Raw genomic sequence first — 18924 nt, 5'->3', positions numbered from 1 at the left:
ACATTCAGGCAAATTGTACAAAGAAATTTAAGGTCAAAGTTTAAAATTTGTGTATCTGGTTAGAATCTTTTCTGGTTAGAGTCTTCTCGAGGGTGAAAAGTACAACGGTTGTTCATCCCCAGTTTGAATCCTCTCAGAGGTCCGGGTTGAATAAAGTGTAATGTCGATGACAGAAAGAGTAAGGCAACCTGAAAGTCAGGTTTCGGGGAAAAGATCATTTTTATTTTAAATTTTATGCCCTTCTCTCATCATCACTGTTATAATTAACCGGGGAATTTTTAGCTGTGACTGTCGGGACATTTAAATTAATTACTGGATGGCGAAAGTCGGGCTTCATATCCACTTGAGATGCTGAGACACACTTGCCACTGGCCGCATCGTCAGCGAGACATCTTCCTTTCAAAGGACCTGCGAGCTCAGTGCTCGCGCTTGTAAACCACGAGGAGCACGAGGGAGGAACTCAGCATGGACAGGTCTGCAGAGTCTTGGATCGGACTTCTGTTCTTTGCCTGGATCGTCCAAACCAACGGTGAGTGTAATTACTCAGACTTGACACATTTAAAACCCAGTTCTTAACCGACCAAAGGTCTGATGGGTCAAATATTTAAAATGCCCGCTGCACTGGCTGATATATTGGAAATGTCTTGTAAACTGGCTCAGCATGTTGACCAAAGTTGCAATGTCCTCAAATTTGCAAAAAAAAAACAGCAACAAAACAAAACAAAAAACAAACCAACAACAGCAAAAAAATAAACAAACCAAAAACAAAACAAACAAACAAAATACAAAACAAAAACCCCCAAACAAATAAACAAAAACCCGATCGGTTTCAGGTGACCTTAACACACAAGTTTTATAAACTTAGTCAAACCTGTAATGATTTTTGCCCGATTGTGGGTCTTAGTTAATGAAATCAGTTTATGTAGGTGTTGTGATTTTCTTTATTATCATTTGTTGCTTTTTTTTTTTAAAACGTGGCTGTTATCTTAGTGATATTGTGCTCGTAATGAAATAGTTGATGGTGAGGACTGAAGGAAGGCTTCAAGCCCGGCAATGGCAAAATAAGCACAACAAAGCGAAAACAACAAAACCTAGTAAATTCTAAAAGCTGTATTTATCACTGTAGCCCCTTTCTTCTCCAGATAACCCTTCTGGACAATAACAACTTGCCCGCCAATCAGAATTAATTACCAGCGCTGCCAACCAACCGGAATTCAGCTGACATCTAAGCCACCCTCTCCCATTTATATATTGAAAGTTCTCTATCTCCACAAATCCATTCTTTTTGCGGAATGAGAAAAAAATTTCTTTCGAACGACCGGTTTTATTATTTTTTGAAAATATCGGTATTATTCCACGAAATCGCTAGTGTACGTGCCAGAATATACTCTGGGACACAAAAATGTTTGCTTCATCGATATTCTCTTACTCAGCCAATGATGGCTGGGCATTCTCTAGCTCATAAGAAATAAACCGAAAGTTGCCTGTGCTCAAACTTTACACAGCAGACGAGCGGCCTTTCAACCGGATTTTAATGCTTTAATGGGAAAGTGCTTCCATCTCTATGAAATTTCGCACTGAGAGGAGAGGAAATTGAAGTACCAGGAATCCCTCCACCCAGACGGCTATCCCTGCTAACAGGTACCACATACAGACAGTGTCCCGAGACGAGATCTGAACCAAGAGCTTCCAGCTGCAGTGAAACACGCTTATTTTAACCACTTCACTTCTGGATACCCCGGGTACCCGCAGGAAGTCAGAAGACCATCTGTTTGGTCGTCTTTTCTCATGGCTAATCACGCATTGAGATGTCGCTACATGACATCATCGAGTTTTAGCTTTTCAAGTCATCCGATTGGCCGATTTTATCCATCGCCGACGAGGCGAGAAGAACAGAGCGCATTGAGTCAAGTGCGCTAAGTGTGGCGTGGCCGCCGGGGTCAGGTCAGAGGGCAAGTGGCACTTTGTAGAGACAATGGATGTACCAGCACTAGATTTGCGCGTAGTCTGCACAGATAGACAATTCACTATCCAGTGATGGGGAAGAGAAGGAAGACCTGCTTGGACATGAAACTATAAATAGACACTTATTTATCAGTAGACTGATTACTAAAAGGTCCTTCGCTACCGTCCACAACACCCTCTTTGTCCCCCACCCTTCCGTTGTTATTTCAGTCATTGTGGACGGACTAGGAAGATGACAAATCACAAAGGAACTTTTGTATATTCTGTTGTTCTGTGAGCTTTCATAGGGTTGCCCAAGGTCGGCATAACAACTTTATAGCCATGCATACGATGTATACCTCATGGTACAGTCATTTTTATGTCAACCTTGGGTGACAGCCGGCCACAAGCTCTCAAAGACACAGAACGAGGACCACCAATGTCAAAAAAAAAAAAAAAAAAAAAAGAGAAGAAAAGAAAAGAAAAAAAGAAAAAAAAAGAGTTGAATTGAGAGGGAAAGGAAAGTAGATATACTAGAATATTTCCTTTCCGTTTCCGAGATAGAAGTGTACAAACATCCCCATAAACAGAAAGAGATAAAAATTGTGATGCTATGTTTGTACACAGATCTCCTCACTAGCATATCATGAGATACTCCTAACAAGCATATGATATCAGATTTTTAAATGGCTGAGTTTTATTCATGTCCAACCGTGACATCTAGTCTGTAATCTTGACTTTTGTCTGTGCCTAGTGATGTTTGTACATGTGTTTATCGAGAACAGGGGAGGTAAGCGGTAGGGTTTTGTTCTGATGTTCACCCAATCATTAGGTAAAAAGTTGCTCTACACACGACCTTTAAATTTTTTTTAATGAATAATTAATTAATTACGACAGTGTATACACTGTGCACATTTATGTTCGGTGCTAGGTGACGCTGCGCAGCCTGTTTGCGTCACTTCCGGTCAAGACGCTACTCTCACCTGGCAGCTCCTGTCGAGGCACCTGTGGCACGGAGTGATTGTGATTTCTTTGGACAATCCACAGAACATCGTCTTCATGGCCTCGCTCGTAGGGAACCAGTTGGTCAACCCATTGCTGATGAGTGGATATCAGGATACGGTCAACGTTTCTGACACGCTCATCGACGGTTACATCCGGGTCTCCATCTCCAACGTCACTGCAAGGCATGCTGGGACCTACCTCTGTCTGAGAGGCCTGTCTGGGAAAGATATCATTCCCAACTGCGGTCAGAGGTTGAATGTTATAGGTAAGCAAGCTCTCACACGTACGTGTGTGTGTGTGAGTGAGGATTCTGCTGCGAAATTTCGTCTGACTGCATTCAAATATATTTATGTATATACTTTCATATATATATATACTTTATATAGTTCTTCGCTCTCTGACACACACACACACTCTCTGTTTTCAGAAGCGCCGCAAGAAGCGAGAGTCACTGCCCTTGGCGTGGCTGTCGAGGGCCACAACCTCACGCTTCGCTGCACAGCGTCAAGTGCCAGCAAGCCACGTGACCAACATAGACCAATGGTGTTTCGCTGGTTTGACAGCGCGGATGGGGACGGACGCGCCGTCAGTGAAATCATCCCCGCTGATCACCTCAATGCTTCAAGTGCAGAAACATCGGAACCAAAGCCAGTGGCACTGGGTCCTGCTGACGGGGTTGACGAACATTCAGCATCTCGCATCAACCTCACGAGCCAAACGATAACTCTGCAGTTCACTCGGAAGTCTGACGAGGGACGTCAGTTTGCTTGCAGCGCGTCAGAAGGGCTGGGACTGTGGTCGGAGTGGAGTGACCGGTACACCGTACATCTACAGGGTGAGTCCCTGGTTAGCTAAGCCATGAACTTGTATGACTGGACTGCTGGCAGACGATTTTTTCCAGTTAACTACTAAAACGAGGCATGAGACTACAAAGCTTCCGGTTTATTCACATTCTTTGCTTAGGCTCGCCGAGACTAACAGCGGAGAACTTCGCAAGAGGCTAAGCGTTGGTCTCGGCAGACAGACAGCAGTCCACCTATACACATCCATGGCTAAGCTAAACAAACACACAACCGTGGAATTCGCAAAAAACACTCGACAACACACCCATGTCTGTTTGTCAAATGACTTTTTAAATTTTCCACTGACGTTTTTAACGCATGCGCACAAAGTCTTTTAATCTCACCTTTATATACTACTCAAAGTTATGGAAAAAAACCACTTTCATATTTTCTTCGTTTTTGTGTTTATACAAACGGGGAGCAATTTCTTTAAAATCTTATTTTTAGGGAATTTGTTGTGAATTTGGAAATTAACAGTCAACATAAATTTGATGACAATCCAGTTTGTGCGTGCTACATACATCAGCCCCACGATATTAACTTTCTTTTTCCTCTAATATTATTTTTCTGAATTTAAAAACATGGGTTTTGTCAGTAAATAAAATTGGCTAATAAGGTTTCATTTCATAAATAAAATAAGTGTTGTGATTCAATGTTATTGATTGTTTATCGGCACGAAGCAGTGATTGACTCCACAACTGGCCTTTCCATTGTTTTGAGCAGCATATGATATCCAATGAAAATGCAGAACTTTGGAAATTTTTAAGATATGTCTAGATTCTTTTTTTTTCGCCAGTCTATAGAGACGTTGATAATATAATGAGAATTACATAACAAGATAGTCCCATATCAAACATTTATAACCACACATACACTCTCTCTGTTCTTTGTTATATTTTTTTTCTTATAAATTATTATCATGCCCGTTTTATACCTTCTGTTATCTTAACAAATCTCGCTCTTTTCCTTTCTTTGTCCCTCTCTTATTTTACAAGTCATATATAAATAAAATTTGTTAAAAAAATAAATTGTTACAAGAGAGGATGTAAACATTACACCAATGATGCACGTCAACACAGGGGCTCCATCTGCAGAGGACCTGAGGCTCGACCCGCCTGACGGGACCATTGACCTCACTTCCGGGAGTTCGGTGAATCTTACCTGCAGTGTATCAACTTGTCGTCCAGCGTGTGACATCACGTGGGAAAAGGTGAAGACGAGTGATAACGATGATGGCGATAATGGTGGTGGTTGGGGTTGTGCGAATGATGATGGAGATGCTAGAGTTGATGTTTTCAATGACCATCTTTTCAGTAAGGCGAAATCTCATTTCAGCATTAAAAATAGTTTGTATCTGGTCAGTATGACATTATGACTGGTTATTATAACGAGGTTATTATAATAATTTTGCTAAATTAACTAATGCGTTTAGCCAGTGTTTAGAAATATGATTGGAGCACTCAATGCAAGCAAACTTCGTGTTTAATTTTTAAATGTTTTCAATTCCTCCTTGTGCAGGTCATTTCCAAGAAAACATCGATACCTTTACAAAAGGGTCACACTTTGACCTTAAAAAACGTCAGCCTGGTGGAAGAAGGCGTGTACGCATGCGCGGCCAGTAATGAGCACGGCCGTGTCTCCAAAACCATAGTCGTCCATGTAGTAGGAAAAGAAGGTAACTTAGCTATCCTCTTCTGATGAATTTTTTAACAGGATTTTAGTGATAACTGCAACATCTCAGGATCTCAATTTTTCTAAAATTGATGTAACAGTATTTATAATTTTAATTTGTAAGAGTGTATATGCGTAAAGGGCAAAATCTCCAGGTGTCGTGTACTTCTAGAAGTTAACTTCTGGGTATGGCAGACTGTGTGATTAGAGGTTAAGAGAGGTAAATTTGCACCTGGTGAACTCTTCACAAACCTTCAGGCCAGAGTTTTGCATTTGTCAGAGTCTTCAAGCAGTGAGCCGTTGATTTCCGATCACAACCGGTTGGCCGTGATTCTCGTCGTCGTGTCGACGATTGGGTTGGCGCTGGGCATCACGGGGGTGGCGTACATCGTGTACACCTGGCGGAGACAGCGACAGCAGCATCCCGCCAGGTGGCGTCCGCGGCGCCTAGGATCAGGTGAGTCATGTTGTCTGTGACTGCGGATGAAATAGTTTACTTTCAGCAAATTTAGGTGGTGTAAGTGGTTAAACGTGTCTAGCGCCCGGTAAGTGGAAGGCAAGGCGTGGACTAACCACCAGCGGCCGTAGGCATGAGGCGAGGGTATGTCCCCAGGGTAATGTGGACAAGGGCAAGCATCTGGTTATCGAAGTTATAAAGCAGTGCTCAGATCCCGAGGATGTTTTACTCGAGGGAGAGTAGCTATAAAGAGGTGGCGAGGGGCGAAGGATGGATGTTTTGTACAGAGGACAGTCGATCTAAGAGTTGACTCATGAACTGTCAGAAGACTCAGTTGCTTTTCTTTTGCAGACGTGGTTCCCTTGTCGTCCATGAAACGGTGAGTCATGTTTTGTGAAGAAGTTGAGGTCAGAGGCTTCTAACCACTTCTAACCAGCCAATTATCCTCCTCCTCCTCCTCCTCATCATCATCATCATCATCATCAACTCTTGACATCTCTCTGATCTCTACCATTCTGAAGGATCTGGTAACTGACAAACAAATCCACTTTGGGAGGTTGCCCATTTCTTGTTTTACCTGTCTGCCTCCCCGCACTGTTCCCAGTAGGATCATCTGTTCATTCTTGCAAGAGCCACTTTCCCATTATGTATACAATCTTGTTGAATAAATAAATAAATAAATAAATAAAAATATTTTTAAAAGCTAAGGTGTCTGAAGATAGTGGCCGCAGGGCAGTAACTTATGAATAATTTTTTTTAACGACAAATTATTAGTATGATTTTATTTTGTTTCGTAAATTTACATAGAAAGGAAAAGAAGGAAATGCTTCTAAGTCTATTAAGGGGCTATAAACAGTGAGTGGTCCACTGTGTGTAGGGTTTGGAACGTGGAAGACGGAGCACACCCTTCTCCTTCCGCTGCCTTTTACTTTCCCTGATAAAATTATCTCCTCGCAACGGCTGGCTGAGGAAAGGTAAGGGTTCTGACAGCTGTCCAGCCATCGACTTGAATGGAGCTGTGCATCTTTTGTTTTCTATTTCTATTCTGTTTTCCTATGGAATTGTGCATCTTCTACGTTATGAAAGTTTGTCTGTCGTTTCAAGTCGTGTTTGCTTCAATCTGTTGCTTCTGTGGTTTATTTGCTTCAATCTGTTGTTTTGGCCGATGGATATTGTTACTGCTATTTGTTGCATGTCTGTTGTTCATTATTTTATTAAGGATGTTTACTTTCGTCGGAGCCATTGCGTGTCGTCGTTATCCTTTACAAAAGTCGTTGTCTGTAATTATAGTTTTTGTTTTGTAATTCTTTTTTCTTTTCCTTTCATTTCACCTAGTTATCTTTCATGTGGCCAGGAACTCAACGACGCTGGCATCACAGATAGGTCTGTGCATCTTACCATAGCTGGGAGTGTGGAGAGATATTTGACAAATGTGTGATACATATACCGTTTTTTAAAAAATTTTAAACTCTTTAGAAATAACCCGGATGTAATTTTGCGCTCAACACCTGATCAAGTACACATAGACCCTAACAGAATGGCTATAGGTTTCATTTTTATTTCACCAGACAGTAATAAAGTCCCCCAATTTTCGTGCACAGTTATCTAAACAATGGTGCATCCCACGATTAGTAATTAGCCATTCTGAAATTATTTTAAAAAATCATTATTGAATAACATTGTTTCTGAGTTCAAAGAGGTAATGTTATTATCGTATATTATAGTGTCATATAAACTTGATTTTGTCAGGATTTGTTTTAAATCAAAAGTAGCGAAACTTTTTCCTTGTTTTATGTAGAAAAAAGAGAAACCTCGATCATAAGAAGCCATTTTAATGTCCAAAGAGTTGATGCCTTTGTAATATTGTGTGTGTTTTTTTTTTATATTTGTGTGCTTGTGAGTAAAGTGAGTGAACGAGTGAGAGAAAGAGAGCAAAAAAATTGAGAAACGTAAAGTTTAGTAATTTTATTAAATTATAGAATTTGTTTACATCCTGTACTTGTAAATGATTCACACGCTATAGTGTGTTTTGTACAAAAGATTTATTTTATCTCCGTACAGTAACAATAACTAAATCAACTCAATAACAACTGACCTGGGATCACAGGAAATGGAGAAAAATGATACACAGGGTAAAAATTCAGCCTGCACTGAGCAGCGCTCATGAGGTGGTCCGAGGGGCCAAAGACATGCTCTCATCCAAACCAAACTGACGTCACTACACGACGACCATGACCTGTAGGTGAAGGTGACAACGGTCTCAGGAGGGCAAAAGGACGTTAGTTGACCTTTCGTGAGAGTGACGATTAGCTGACATTGAATCTTTTTTGTTTCTCTTTCAGTGTATTTATCCTTCCTTCTTGCCACTGTACCCCAGTCTCCATTTCCTCAAACCGCTAGTAACAGCAGTCCGTTCCTGTAAGCTGACTCTTTATTTCTTTTTAAAATTCGTACAACGATTTAAATTTCACAACCTTCTTTAGGATATTACAAACAAACAAACAAAATTCAACAATAAGTGGTCAAGACTTTTTTTTTAAAAAGATAAATTAAAGATAGGTTCCTGTTAATTTTTACTCTTGTTGTATATCTATCATCTACGTAAGGAAAACGATAGGCAAACTATTACAGGTAGCTGAACCGGAAATACCTTACCATGCGAGGTAATAGTTTTTCTAATGTACATTTTATATATCCACATATGGGTAATGAAAATGTATTTTGGCTTTAAGGCGGCAATATTTTGGTTTCATGGTGAACTAACGAAAAAACAAACCCATCAAATGTTACAAACAGATTTGTTCAAATCATAAGGCTCGCTAAGAGAAACACAATCACACACGCTCAAAATAATAAACAAATCAATCAATAAATAATGTATCTCGTAATACGCCCATAATCAATGGAATAAAACACCTTTAAGTACTAATCAGTCACAAATACCAACGAAGTAAATAAACATTCTTATTAAAAGTCAAATCACGTGACTGTCCAATCGAGCTGCAGGTTTAGGAGCTCTTTCCTCAGACAACGACACAACAACAGCAACAACAACAACAACAAAAACTGTTCATGCCCATAGGTTTTAACACAAAAAATTAGATTGGTACTTTCATCTGCCCTGTCATTCACATGAATGTAAAAGAAAAAAGAAGTTCGTACAAATCTACTGGCCATACTGATGAAACTAAACAAGTCAGAGTTGCTTTTGGCTATTGCATGAAGCGGAGACAGCTTCAATGAAGGTGGCGTAAGTTCTTGGACTAAGGCATGGAATTGCAAATACGCATTGTTTATGCTATATATATGTATATATATATAAATGTATGCACCACCAATTAGTTACCATCAAGCATACATACCACATACCACGTAAAGTCACAGACAACAAGAATTGTATTCATAATTAGGAGAGAGAGAGAGTTCTTACAACGAGACACGAAGAAGGAATGAAAGAAGTGGAGAAAGAAGAAGATAAAGGTGATGATGAAAATGGCGATGGTGATAATGATAATAATAATAAACATCAATGAATAATAAACAGCAGTATGAATTTCTAGAGAATATGCATGAAAATTCCACCCCATTAAAAAGCAAACCCGAAATAAAGGTAGACCATTAAAAAGCTCGCATATTTCGCGGATTTAAAGAAAGGAGAAATTTCTAGGATTGTAAAGAATTTCACGTTTAACCAATCCTATTTATTTTTTAAAATATTTATTAAAGCATTAAAAAGTTGTCTTGATAGAAAAGCTTAAGGGTCAAGCTTCAGTTAAGGATAGTTTGGAAGCGAGAAAATTGTCACGACCGTACAAATACAACATTTTGGCTTTGAAGTCATACTGAACATTAAGTCCTTTTATTGAGAGAGAGAGAGAGATGACTAAAGATGTTTAAGTGGTTCATTAATAACTGTTACTGTTTGTTTGCTTGTGTGTGTGTGAAAGTGTGGGTAAGAGAGAGAATTCGAGAGAGCTTGTTTGTGAGTACGTGCTTTTAAGTCTCTCACAAGATCTGACTTATATGTCCCTTCCTAGTTCCTTTTATTTATTTTTTTATTTTATTTTATTTTATTTATTCTTTTCTTCTGAAATGCCCGTATCGAGATCCCAACCCTCGTCTTCATCATCATCATAATCATCACTCTTGTCATCATTGTCCTCATCTATTTACTTAAGTTTGAGTGTGAAAACCTTGAAAGACCAATTTCAATTCAGGACCACAGACACAGGCCAGCAGCATTCCATGCCAACACATATACAGACTGTAGACTAGAAGAGCGCCAGAGGATTCTGTACAGTGCATCGTAGAATTGCCAAGAAAGCTAACGCAGAACCTTAGCATAGAAACAACTTAGCATGTTAGCATGTTAGCACAGAGACTGACAGAGCGTTAGCACATTGGCCACTCAGATAACAAAGACCGCCAAACTACAAGGAGCTCGAACGAGACCCGACCTTTGAACCTTGGCGCGTAAACTTCTTTTAGAGTCGACCTTCAACTTCTAATGAGCTGACAGAAGCTTCAAATTCCTGAAAATTCAAAAACCACGAGAAACAACCTCCATGGATATATCTCAGCTCTAACAGTTGCTAGGAAACACGACTATCAACAGGTCATTCTCGATTAGGTCAACAAACCAGCAAGCCATCATTTCATCTCTTCCTTTCTTTTCACCTTAGCATTTCCGGATCGAGACAAGCCAGGTAAACATAAACCTTATTCTGATTTCTGTTTAACACATCTGATTTCAAAGGGAAGAGTTAGTCGTGATGCTATAGTATCAAGCCCACTGTGACAAGAAAGTTTACTGTTTACAGTTTACCCAGAAGGACCAGACGGAGCTGCAACCAATGACATTTAGGAGTCTTCTATCTCCATCCCAAGATCTCATTTGTTCCCTTTTTCTAACAAGAACGGTCAAAGGTTGGAAAGAGCATTTACATGGTATAATAGACATTTGATGACAGCACCCTTCGGTCAGGTGATGGACTAGGGATCAAAGTAAAAAGAACTTTGATGTGACAGGTAAGGACAGGTGAGCTGGACACAGTCATGACATCGCACCACGGCGGCTCAGAAAGAGCGAGCGAGAATGTGTGTGAGAGAGATGGAATTAGATAAATAAAGAAAGAGAGTGAACAACTCTCTTGCCACCAGATGTTAATGATTTCATGAATGTTATCGACAATAACGGAGCGATATTAAACGCGTTTTCTCTTTGGGTTTTGGAAAAATTCATCGTGTAGGGCGTTTAGCAAAAATACTCATCCAGCACAGTCTGAGATCCAGGGAGCAACGGATGTATACGTTGGAATGTCCAACAATCTAAACAACGACAAGAAATACATGTAATATAGGAAAATCCCATACATTGAGCGACAGTTGATTTCGAAGGAACACGGTAGAATCCCCTATGTACACCTTGCACAGGGCTTGCAGTGTTCACCAATGAAACATGTAACCTTCATAATTTAAAGATGGTGCATGACGAAGGGAAGGATGGTTAAAGGTGCAATGAATTTAGAGAAATAAACAGAAGCCAATTGAAGGGAAAAATCCGACGAGAGAGAGAGAGAAAGATTTCCAAACCTACCAGAACTGAAATATCCAAGAAAGGTGAGGGACAAAGAACACAAATTCAAAAAGAAGTTTTAAGCATCTGTGGTGTGTTCTGGGTGAAGAATTGGGTTCTTTGTTAGGAAAAAAGTATTTAAAAAAAAATCCTTAAATTTAAAACGGAGACCCTTTTGTACATCTATACAACCGTGCATACTTTGGACCTGTAATTGTTGCCTTTCCTCCTAGACAAGGGAAGTTGCATACTCATATTTTGTGATAATGTCGAACTATAGAGAAAAAAGACTTGAGCAGAAGGTCTTTATTTGGGTTGTGGGCGGGTGCGATGTGTGGTGTCGGTGGATGGGGTAGAGAAAACAAGGAGGCAGCAACAGCGACAAACTATTTGGCACAGGAGACCACTTTCCTAATTCTAGACTTTGACATGAACTTTGACATGGCACAGGAGACCAGTTTCGTGATTCAGATTGTAGACTTTGAGATGAACTTTGACCCGACTTTGGTATGCTAGCCCTTTAATATCCTTACACGACTGGACTTTCATCCCAAAGAGGGCAACGGACAAAGTACAGCAAGGGCAGGACTAAAGTTCAAACGACCACCAAGATTGTTTCAGAAGAGAAGTGGGGTAGGGGTGGGGAGTGCAATACTCGTTTACAAACCTACTGTTACAAAAAATATGAAGTTTAGTCCTCAATAAAACACAAGTTTCCAGCTATGGGTATCATGGTAAAAATGTTATAAGTACTGTAGTTTACGAGTGTAGGGGAGTGAGCTTTTGTGAGGGTGGTACCCGTCTCCTCTACCTTGAAGCCTTACTGTAACCTCTGACCTCTATAGAGTCACGAACCCATTCCATTTCTGGGCCAACTGGGTGAAGCAGACTGTATGAAAAGGGTGGCGAACCTTCTAGTACTTTGGTACCTTAGTACTTTGTGTGTTTGTGTGTGTTTTTTATGCTGTACTGTATATTTGGATATGTAAAAGCATTCTGAGCCTGGTCTCCATGATATAGCGCTGTATAAATATTTAAATATTTAGTGCATCATGGGTGGTAGTAGCAGGAGATCAAACGATGACAAATTATGTTGGGAGACATATGTAGAACGGGTGCATGTTTGCATTTGGATATATATATATGTTGAATATATGTGCGTTTGGAAAAAAAATAGTTTGCGTATACAAGGGGGGAAATGTTCAGGTCTCTTGCAGGTCTTTAAACTCCTAAAAATTCTAGAATGGAAAAAAAAACCAAAAAAAAAACCGAATGCACACTGTAGTATTAGCGTGTACAACTGAACAGTTCTTTCTTCTAGATTAGTTAGATTTTTTAGTGGTTGTTATTTAAAAATTAATTTTTTTTTATAAATAAACGTTTGAAAGAATAATTCAAGAAATACTTGCCTTACCTTGTTTCTAACTTTTGTCCAATGTCACAAATTATTATTATTATTATTATTATTATTTAGGGATAAGAGAGAAGATAATGTTTCGCCTTGTGAAACAATAAAAGTACAACCAATTCTTCTTCTAAGATTTGAGACAAACATCAACTGAAAGTTCTGGTGATGACACAAATGATAACGGCACCAATGACAACAGTTAATAGATAAATATATGGAGGGAATAGAATAAATTAAACATACTGCTATGTACAGAACATGCATTGTAATATGTACACCCAAGGGAATGTTTCAAGTCAATACATATATACATGTATGTATATATATGTCTAGCATGACCACAACACATGCAAATTGTATATAATTTGAAAAAAAGTGTTGACGTGTTCAAGGGTCTATAATGGATACAATTCACAATCTGTTCGCAAGAGTTCAAATCCCTTCCTGCGTTACCCATGCAGCTTTGTGTGTTGTGTTGCCTTGTAAGAGGATGGGTTTTCAGGTGTAAGAACTTGGATTTGTCCTGGCACGGTCCCAGCCAGTCGTTGCCATAGCAACATGACCCTGGTACGTCTCGCAGGGCCTGATTGGCCGCCGCAGCAAGAGTCTTGCCCTCCGACCCCTCCCTCACACTAGAGCTGTCGTGCAGCATCTTCCCCCTCCCCAACCTCATCCTAGAGCTGTCGTGCAGCAAGCAGGTATGTCACGGAAGTCACGTGCTCCACCTGGTCCGTCGACCTCACAACGACGCGAGGTCAGGAGAGCCTGAGGTCAGCCATCGCTCTAACTTTTATTTATTTAACAATTAATGGATTGTTAAAAAAAATCTCTTTGTATGTACATATATAATTTTTTAAATAGAAATTTACACACCAAAAATTCTGAGACAATTTTGGTCTAATTTTTACCTCAGTTACCTTCACTCATTATCAAGCTAATAGATGAATTACCCTTACAAATAAAAAATGCTTACATTTATGGCCTCAGGTCAGAGGTGACAATAGCCTCACTTTCCCTCCAGTTATTACAGTTTCGATTATTCCTCATTTGTTTAAAATGAATGAAGTTACAATGTGAAATTCTTGATACCAAATGTTATGTAAAAAATCAAAGAAATTATTCCCCGTTCTGTTATTGTTTAAAAATGAATTTACTTACAATGGAAGATTCCTAATGCTAAAAGTTTTAAGAAATCTTAAAGACTAATGTGATGCTGTTTTATATTCGTTCCATGGCAAAGTGGGATAATGGACAAAGTTCTGGACTTTGCAAAATGAAGTAAGTCACTGACTGAAAGAAAATCAGCTTCATGTGGTTTTCTCTATTATGGACTTCATCATCTGACAGCTCTGTATCATCAGACTTTCTGTCCACACCACCCTGCTTGTGTGCTAGTCCCGGACTTTCATCATTTAACTTACAAGCCCTGCTACTTCTACTTCCACCAGGCTCAGGTCCAGTCAGACAAGGATGTAGATACTAGATAACAAGGGTGTGGGATGTTTGTCCATTGTACCTGTGTCTAAACATTCTTCAAACTGTTGTCGCATATATATATATACATTTGCAGCTTAACTTATCAAACGAAACATCAGAAATGTTTGAACAATTTACTGTCTTTGGTTTAATGTTTAAGGCTGCAGAATATCTGGAATCAAATTTTGTTGACAAACATTTGCAACATGTTAATATGTAAATATTAGCCTAGTATTTTGTGTCCTAGAAACTAACACACCATTGACAGTGTGCTGGAACCTAACTGTTTTAAAAACTGTGGCATAAACCTATTTGTTTCTAAAACAGTTTAAGAACCCATATAATTCTTCATCAATAAGCATCTTGTAATAAGCTTATAACACTGTTCCTAGTGCTTTTGAGATGGTCTTAATGTTCATAAGACAGCCCTAAAGTTTATGAACAAAACTTGTCCACAAACATGGCTTTAGTAAGTGTTTATTATGAAAGTACAAGAGTTCTACAAATGAAATGTCTGATCTCTTTGTCATTGTCTCCAATGGCTACTTCTATCCTGTTTATCAAAATGATTATGGACTTTTTAAAAGTTTTTGTACAAACATTGTTTCCACACCTGGTGGTAACATGGATTTGAAAATAGTCCTAGAAGATTTTTGACAGAATCACTAATGTGTTTCTAAGAGACAGTAAAGTGTTTGTGATCTTCATCTTGTAGTGTACCTGACAGCAGTTGTTAAGTTTGCAGCAGTGACCTATTGAACTGCAATTCAAGAGTAGCACAGTTGTTATTATTATGCTCAGGAGATAAAGATGACATCTAGAAGTCGAAAATGAAATTCAGTAGGAAAATATTGTTATTTACATGATTTGGTGTCGGATTTTCCTCCTCTGACTCTCCAAGTCAGCAGATGTGTCACAATAATAATAATTCATAAAGTGCTTGAACTTTGGCTTAATAAAATTTATAGGTCTGAAAATGTTTGTACACTGCAATTATTTAAAATTTTCTTGTGTCTAGTAATACATGAAGTTAATTGTGACAAAAGAGATTATTTCCTGCTTGAGATGCCGAAAATTATACTAATTATAGTTTAAAGTACCAAGCTTTGATTACAGAGATATATATGCTCTTGTCTAATAATTAATCTACAAGGTGTTGTACTTATGAAGCGAGGTAAAACTTTCCCCTCGGGGTAAAGTGGGGAAAGTAAGGACAAGCGCCTTGTCTCCAAGGTTGTAAAACAGTGAACAGATCCCGGAAACATTGTTTGATGTTATTTTGGACATCTTTGTTATTACAGCCTGAGGGGTAGCCCCTGGACACCACTTGACAACTAGGATAACAGGGTACTTGTCCTTACATTCCCAGTGTTGCCCCAGGATTCATTATTGAGACCTCGAGGGTGCTAACAGGATCATGCTAGACTGTCAGAAACATATTAAGGCTGCTGACGAGAAACCTTTATACAAACCTTATATATTAGTAGTACCTTCAAAATATGCATTTTCATACATCTAAGCGTAATTATTATTAATATTCTTATTGTAAATAATTGTAGGGTCAGTAATATGTAAGACATCACTGACATCAATTGTCAGTTCTACAGTAAAAGGTTATCTCCCACTAAACAATCTCTTTCCAGTTTGAAGTTTAACAAAAATTTCACCTGCGTGTGATTTGCAATGATGCTCAGGTGTCGCATGCAGTAAAATATGAACTTTACCCTTCTCACCTAATGGTGACCTTGCAACATCCGCTGTAAATGGTAATACTTGCTTCTGACATCTGCAGATACACCACAATTTCCTACATTTACACCTCAATATCTACAGATTCACCTCAATATCTACAGAACCCCGCAGGATCTACAGATACACCGCAATACCTACAGATACACCGCAGTGTAAACAAATACACCTGGGCATAAGGCGGTGGACTTTTTCCTTTGCAGATAAATGCAAAAAAAAAAAAAATGTAGTTGGTCTGGATGAGCTTTGACAGTATGCAACCGCTGTATTATACAAACGGGCAATATATGATTCATGCAATATTATACATGTCTGATTAGACAAACAGAACTTTCAACAGCTTTGACACAGAAAGGTTAGATAACTCTTGTCGATAGATGTTAGGCAAGGAAAATTCAATATTCACGAATAAGTCATTAAGATTTCTTTTTTTGAGTGGAAAAGTGGCAAAATATACCAAAAAATGTTTGCTTCAGCTCTGTTGACAATGCTTGTTTAGAGCTGCGATGAAAAAACAATTTGGCAAAGAACCGTAACTCTTGCGCAAACACAACGTCTGGCTGTGAGGAAAATTGTCTCCCTTGTCCTTGTCACGAAGGCAGTCGTTAGAGCACCAGCTTCTCACATTTTGTTCAGGCACAGATAAAGGTCATCGGGTTTTCCAGAGCTACATCTGTGTCCAAAAGTGGAGGCAACAGGTACAGTCATCAGCTTTTGACATAGATATAGCGCAAGTCGGTGTAGAAACAAAGGCTCTGCCCTTGTTGTTGTTTACCTAACATGGAGCCACAGATGATTTTTTCGGGTTAGTATGCGTAGTGTGGACTTTCTTCTGTCTTAAGAATGTCAGATACATAACTTACTCTCCAGGTCTTCCTCTTACCGGTAAAAAAAATCCCTTTCAACTACAAATTAAAAAAGAAAAAGACTTTTCTTTCATCCTTAAAAAATGTATGCGTCCAGGAAACAGCAATCCGTGTAATTAAGACGGACAAGGTTTGAATAATTAACAAAATAGTTAATAAGTTAATTATATATTATTTTTTTAGGGGTGGAGAACTTTATCTCACAGAGAAGAGAACGGAGTCCTCCTATTCTAAACAAAATTCTCATACAGTAGAGAAGCATAAACACACACACAGGTAAATTTTGTTTATGGAGAAAACCATCCGCTAGCTAGAATAATTAAATACGTATGTGTACGCCTGTGTTAGTGCGCATTTTTACAATTTCTTGGCATTATTTTGGCATACTTGGCATAATATTGACATCCCGCTATTGAGAAAATAACGGGAGGTGAATGGGGACAACTCTGACCATTTCTTAGACATCAGACTAGAAGCGAACCTTTTGTAATAAGGGAACTGCATCTGATTTTGAAAGTTAGAGGACCGCAGGCAACACTAATGACTATGATTCACAAGGATGACAGGGATTCTTTCTAGAAATTTCTGAATCCTGCTTCCAAGTGGACAAGTGCGCCCTTACGGAGGAATGTGAAATATTTGAGGAAAAGTCGAGTGCCATAAAAATCTAATATTACCCGGCAAGGAAATTATTTCCTAATCATTACCTAAATTAATTATTACTAACTTAAATTATTTAAAAGGGTCTAAGTAGGATTATTCGTCATGGACGTTGATAACAAATATTTTTAGTTATTTGCTATTATTATTATTTTTTTTTTTTGCTCGTTCTGTCTTACTTAAAAAAGTCATGCCTAACAGATTTGCTAAACAAAAGACCACACACGCATAAATTAGCTGTAACTAAAACTAGCTAAGAGAACAGATAAGATTAAAGACTAAATGGCTAAAGTAACTGATGAGAAGAAAGCAGTCGGTCATCTGCCCCTTGAATAGTTTCACAAACAAGCAGTTCACCTATTTTTTTTCCTTCGTGCTTTCTTCTTTAACTGCACTAAGGGGTAAGTGTGTGTGTGTAGGGGGGAGGGTGATGGGTGTCCAGATTAATAACGATCATCTACTGATGACAAAAGCGACAAGTCTACGTCACCAAACATTTTGGAAGGGTGGGGCCCAAGAACGGGTCCACCGAGGCTTCTCTCAATGGTTCGTCTGCACAGAAACTGATGAAAAAAGCCTTGCAGACACCTCCAGTGAAATGAAACTTTCGTTCCGAGTGTCCACGGTGGACCACACATGACGAAGAAAGGGATTTTTTAAAAGTTTGTTTTTTTCTTGTTTCCTTTTTCAATCGGACGTCCAGCGTCGGATGGAACCGTTTTCGGTTCTCTTTGCAGAAAGAGCACAAAACGTCACCAACACTCCTTTGCCTGCAAAGACAAGAACCTTGGACATTTTGTCTTGTCGACGATAAGGACCACGTGACCTCAGTCACACATTAGTTTCACAGTCTTTATCTTTTTTTGGTATTTTCTTTTTTCCGGTAAGCGGGTCGAGTTTGCGTTTTGGTGTGTCCGTATAAATATTGCACGTCACGAACGGAGACCTTTTGAGGAGAAACCGAGGTCAGGCATTGTCGTCGGCAGGGGGCGCAGAGCTGCTGAGGGGGCCGCCCTTGCTGTCGTGGGGGATCTTGTCGTGCGTCACCTTCTCGTGCGGCGTGCGTTCGTACGGCGAGCGCTCGTGGGTCACCTTCTCGTGCACGACCTTCTCGTGCACCACGCGCGCCGATGGACGTAGTCGCTCCTTCAGTTCGTTGTCGACGCCGCTCCACGGCTCGGCGTAGTACACGCTGGACCCCGTGACGTAGCCCGTGTCGTCTGCAAAGAGTCAAGGAGGGTTAAGGTCAGAGTCAAGGAGGGTTAAGGTCA

At 39.5% G+C, this 18924-nt stretch overlaps 2 protein-coding genes across 4 annotated transcripts in view; one reads left to right on the top strand and one right to left on the bottom strand.

Annotated features, from left to right (window-relative positions):
* The first annotated feature begins 302 nt into the window (after positions 1-302).
* LOC112567899 (cell adhesion molecule 4-like) lies at positions 303-7764 on the top strand. 2 transcript variants are annotated; one of them, XM_025244772.1, is made up of 9 exons: positions 303-529; positions 2876-3214; positions 3377-3784; positions 4871-5001; positions 5310-5466; positions 5743-5919; positions 6271-6298; positions 6797-6893; positions 7274-7764. In XM_025244772.1, exons 1-8 carry the CDS (start codon positions 466-468, stop codon positions 6855-6857), a joined length of 1365 nt encoding a protein of 454 aa, XP_025100557.1. In that variant the 5' UTR covers positions 303-465; the 3' UTR covers positions 6858-6893; positions 7274-7764. The 2 variants fall into 2 exon arrangements, with proteins under 2 accessions (XP_025100557.1, XP_025100555.1); XM_025244770.1 differs by having other exon boundaries at positions 304-529; positions 7255-7764.
* The window catches only part of LOC112567898, a 43787-nt gene continuing 32241 nt past the window's right edge, over positions 7379-18924 (bottom strand). For both annotated transcript variants that reach the window (XM_025244768.1, XM_025244769.1), the window contains exon 7: positions 7379-18873. In XM_025244768.1, coding sequence (XP_025100553.1) covers positions 18620-18873 — 254 coding nt within the window. In that variant the 3' untranslated portion in view covers positions 7379-18619. The remainder of the gene's footprint in view (positions 18874-18924) is intronic.

This window comes from Pomacea canaliculata, linkage group LG7, assembly GCF_003073045.1.
Source record: "Pomacea canaliculata isolate SZHN2017 linkage group LG7, ASM307304v1, whole genome shotgun sequence".
NCBI classification, from domain to species: domain Eukaryota; kingdom Metazoa; phylum Mollusca; class Gastropoda; order Architaenioglossa; family Ampullariidae; genus Pomacea; species Pomacea canaliculata.
This window is presented reverse-complemented; position numbering and strand designations above follow the sequence as displayed.

Coding starts and splice junctions, on each gene's coding strand:
- LOC112567899 (XM_025244772.1), top strand. CDS start 466: ATGGACAGGTCTGCAGAGTCTTGGATCGGACTTCTGTTCTTTGCCTGG. Junction 530..2,875: donor CTGGATCGTCCAAACCAACG/GTGAGTGTAATT, acceptor GTTCGGTGCTAG/GTGACGCTGCGCAGCCTGTT. Junction 6,299..6,796: donor CCCTTGTCGTCCATGAAACG/GTGAGTCATGTT, acceptor CACTGTGTGTAG/GGTTTGGAACGTGGAAGACG.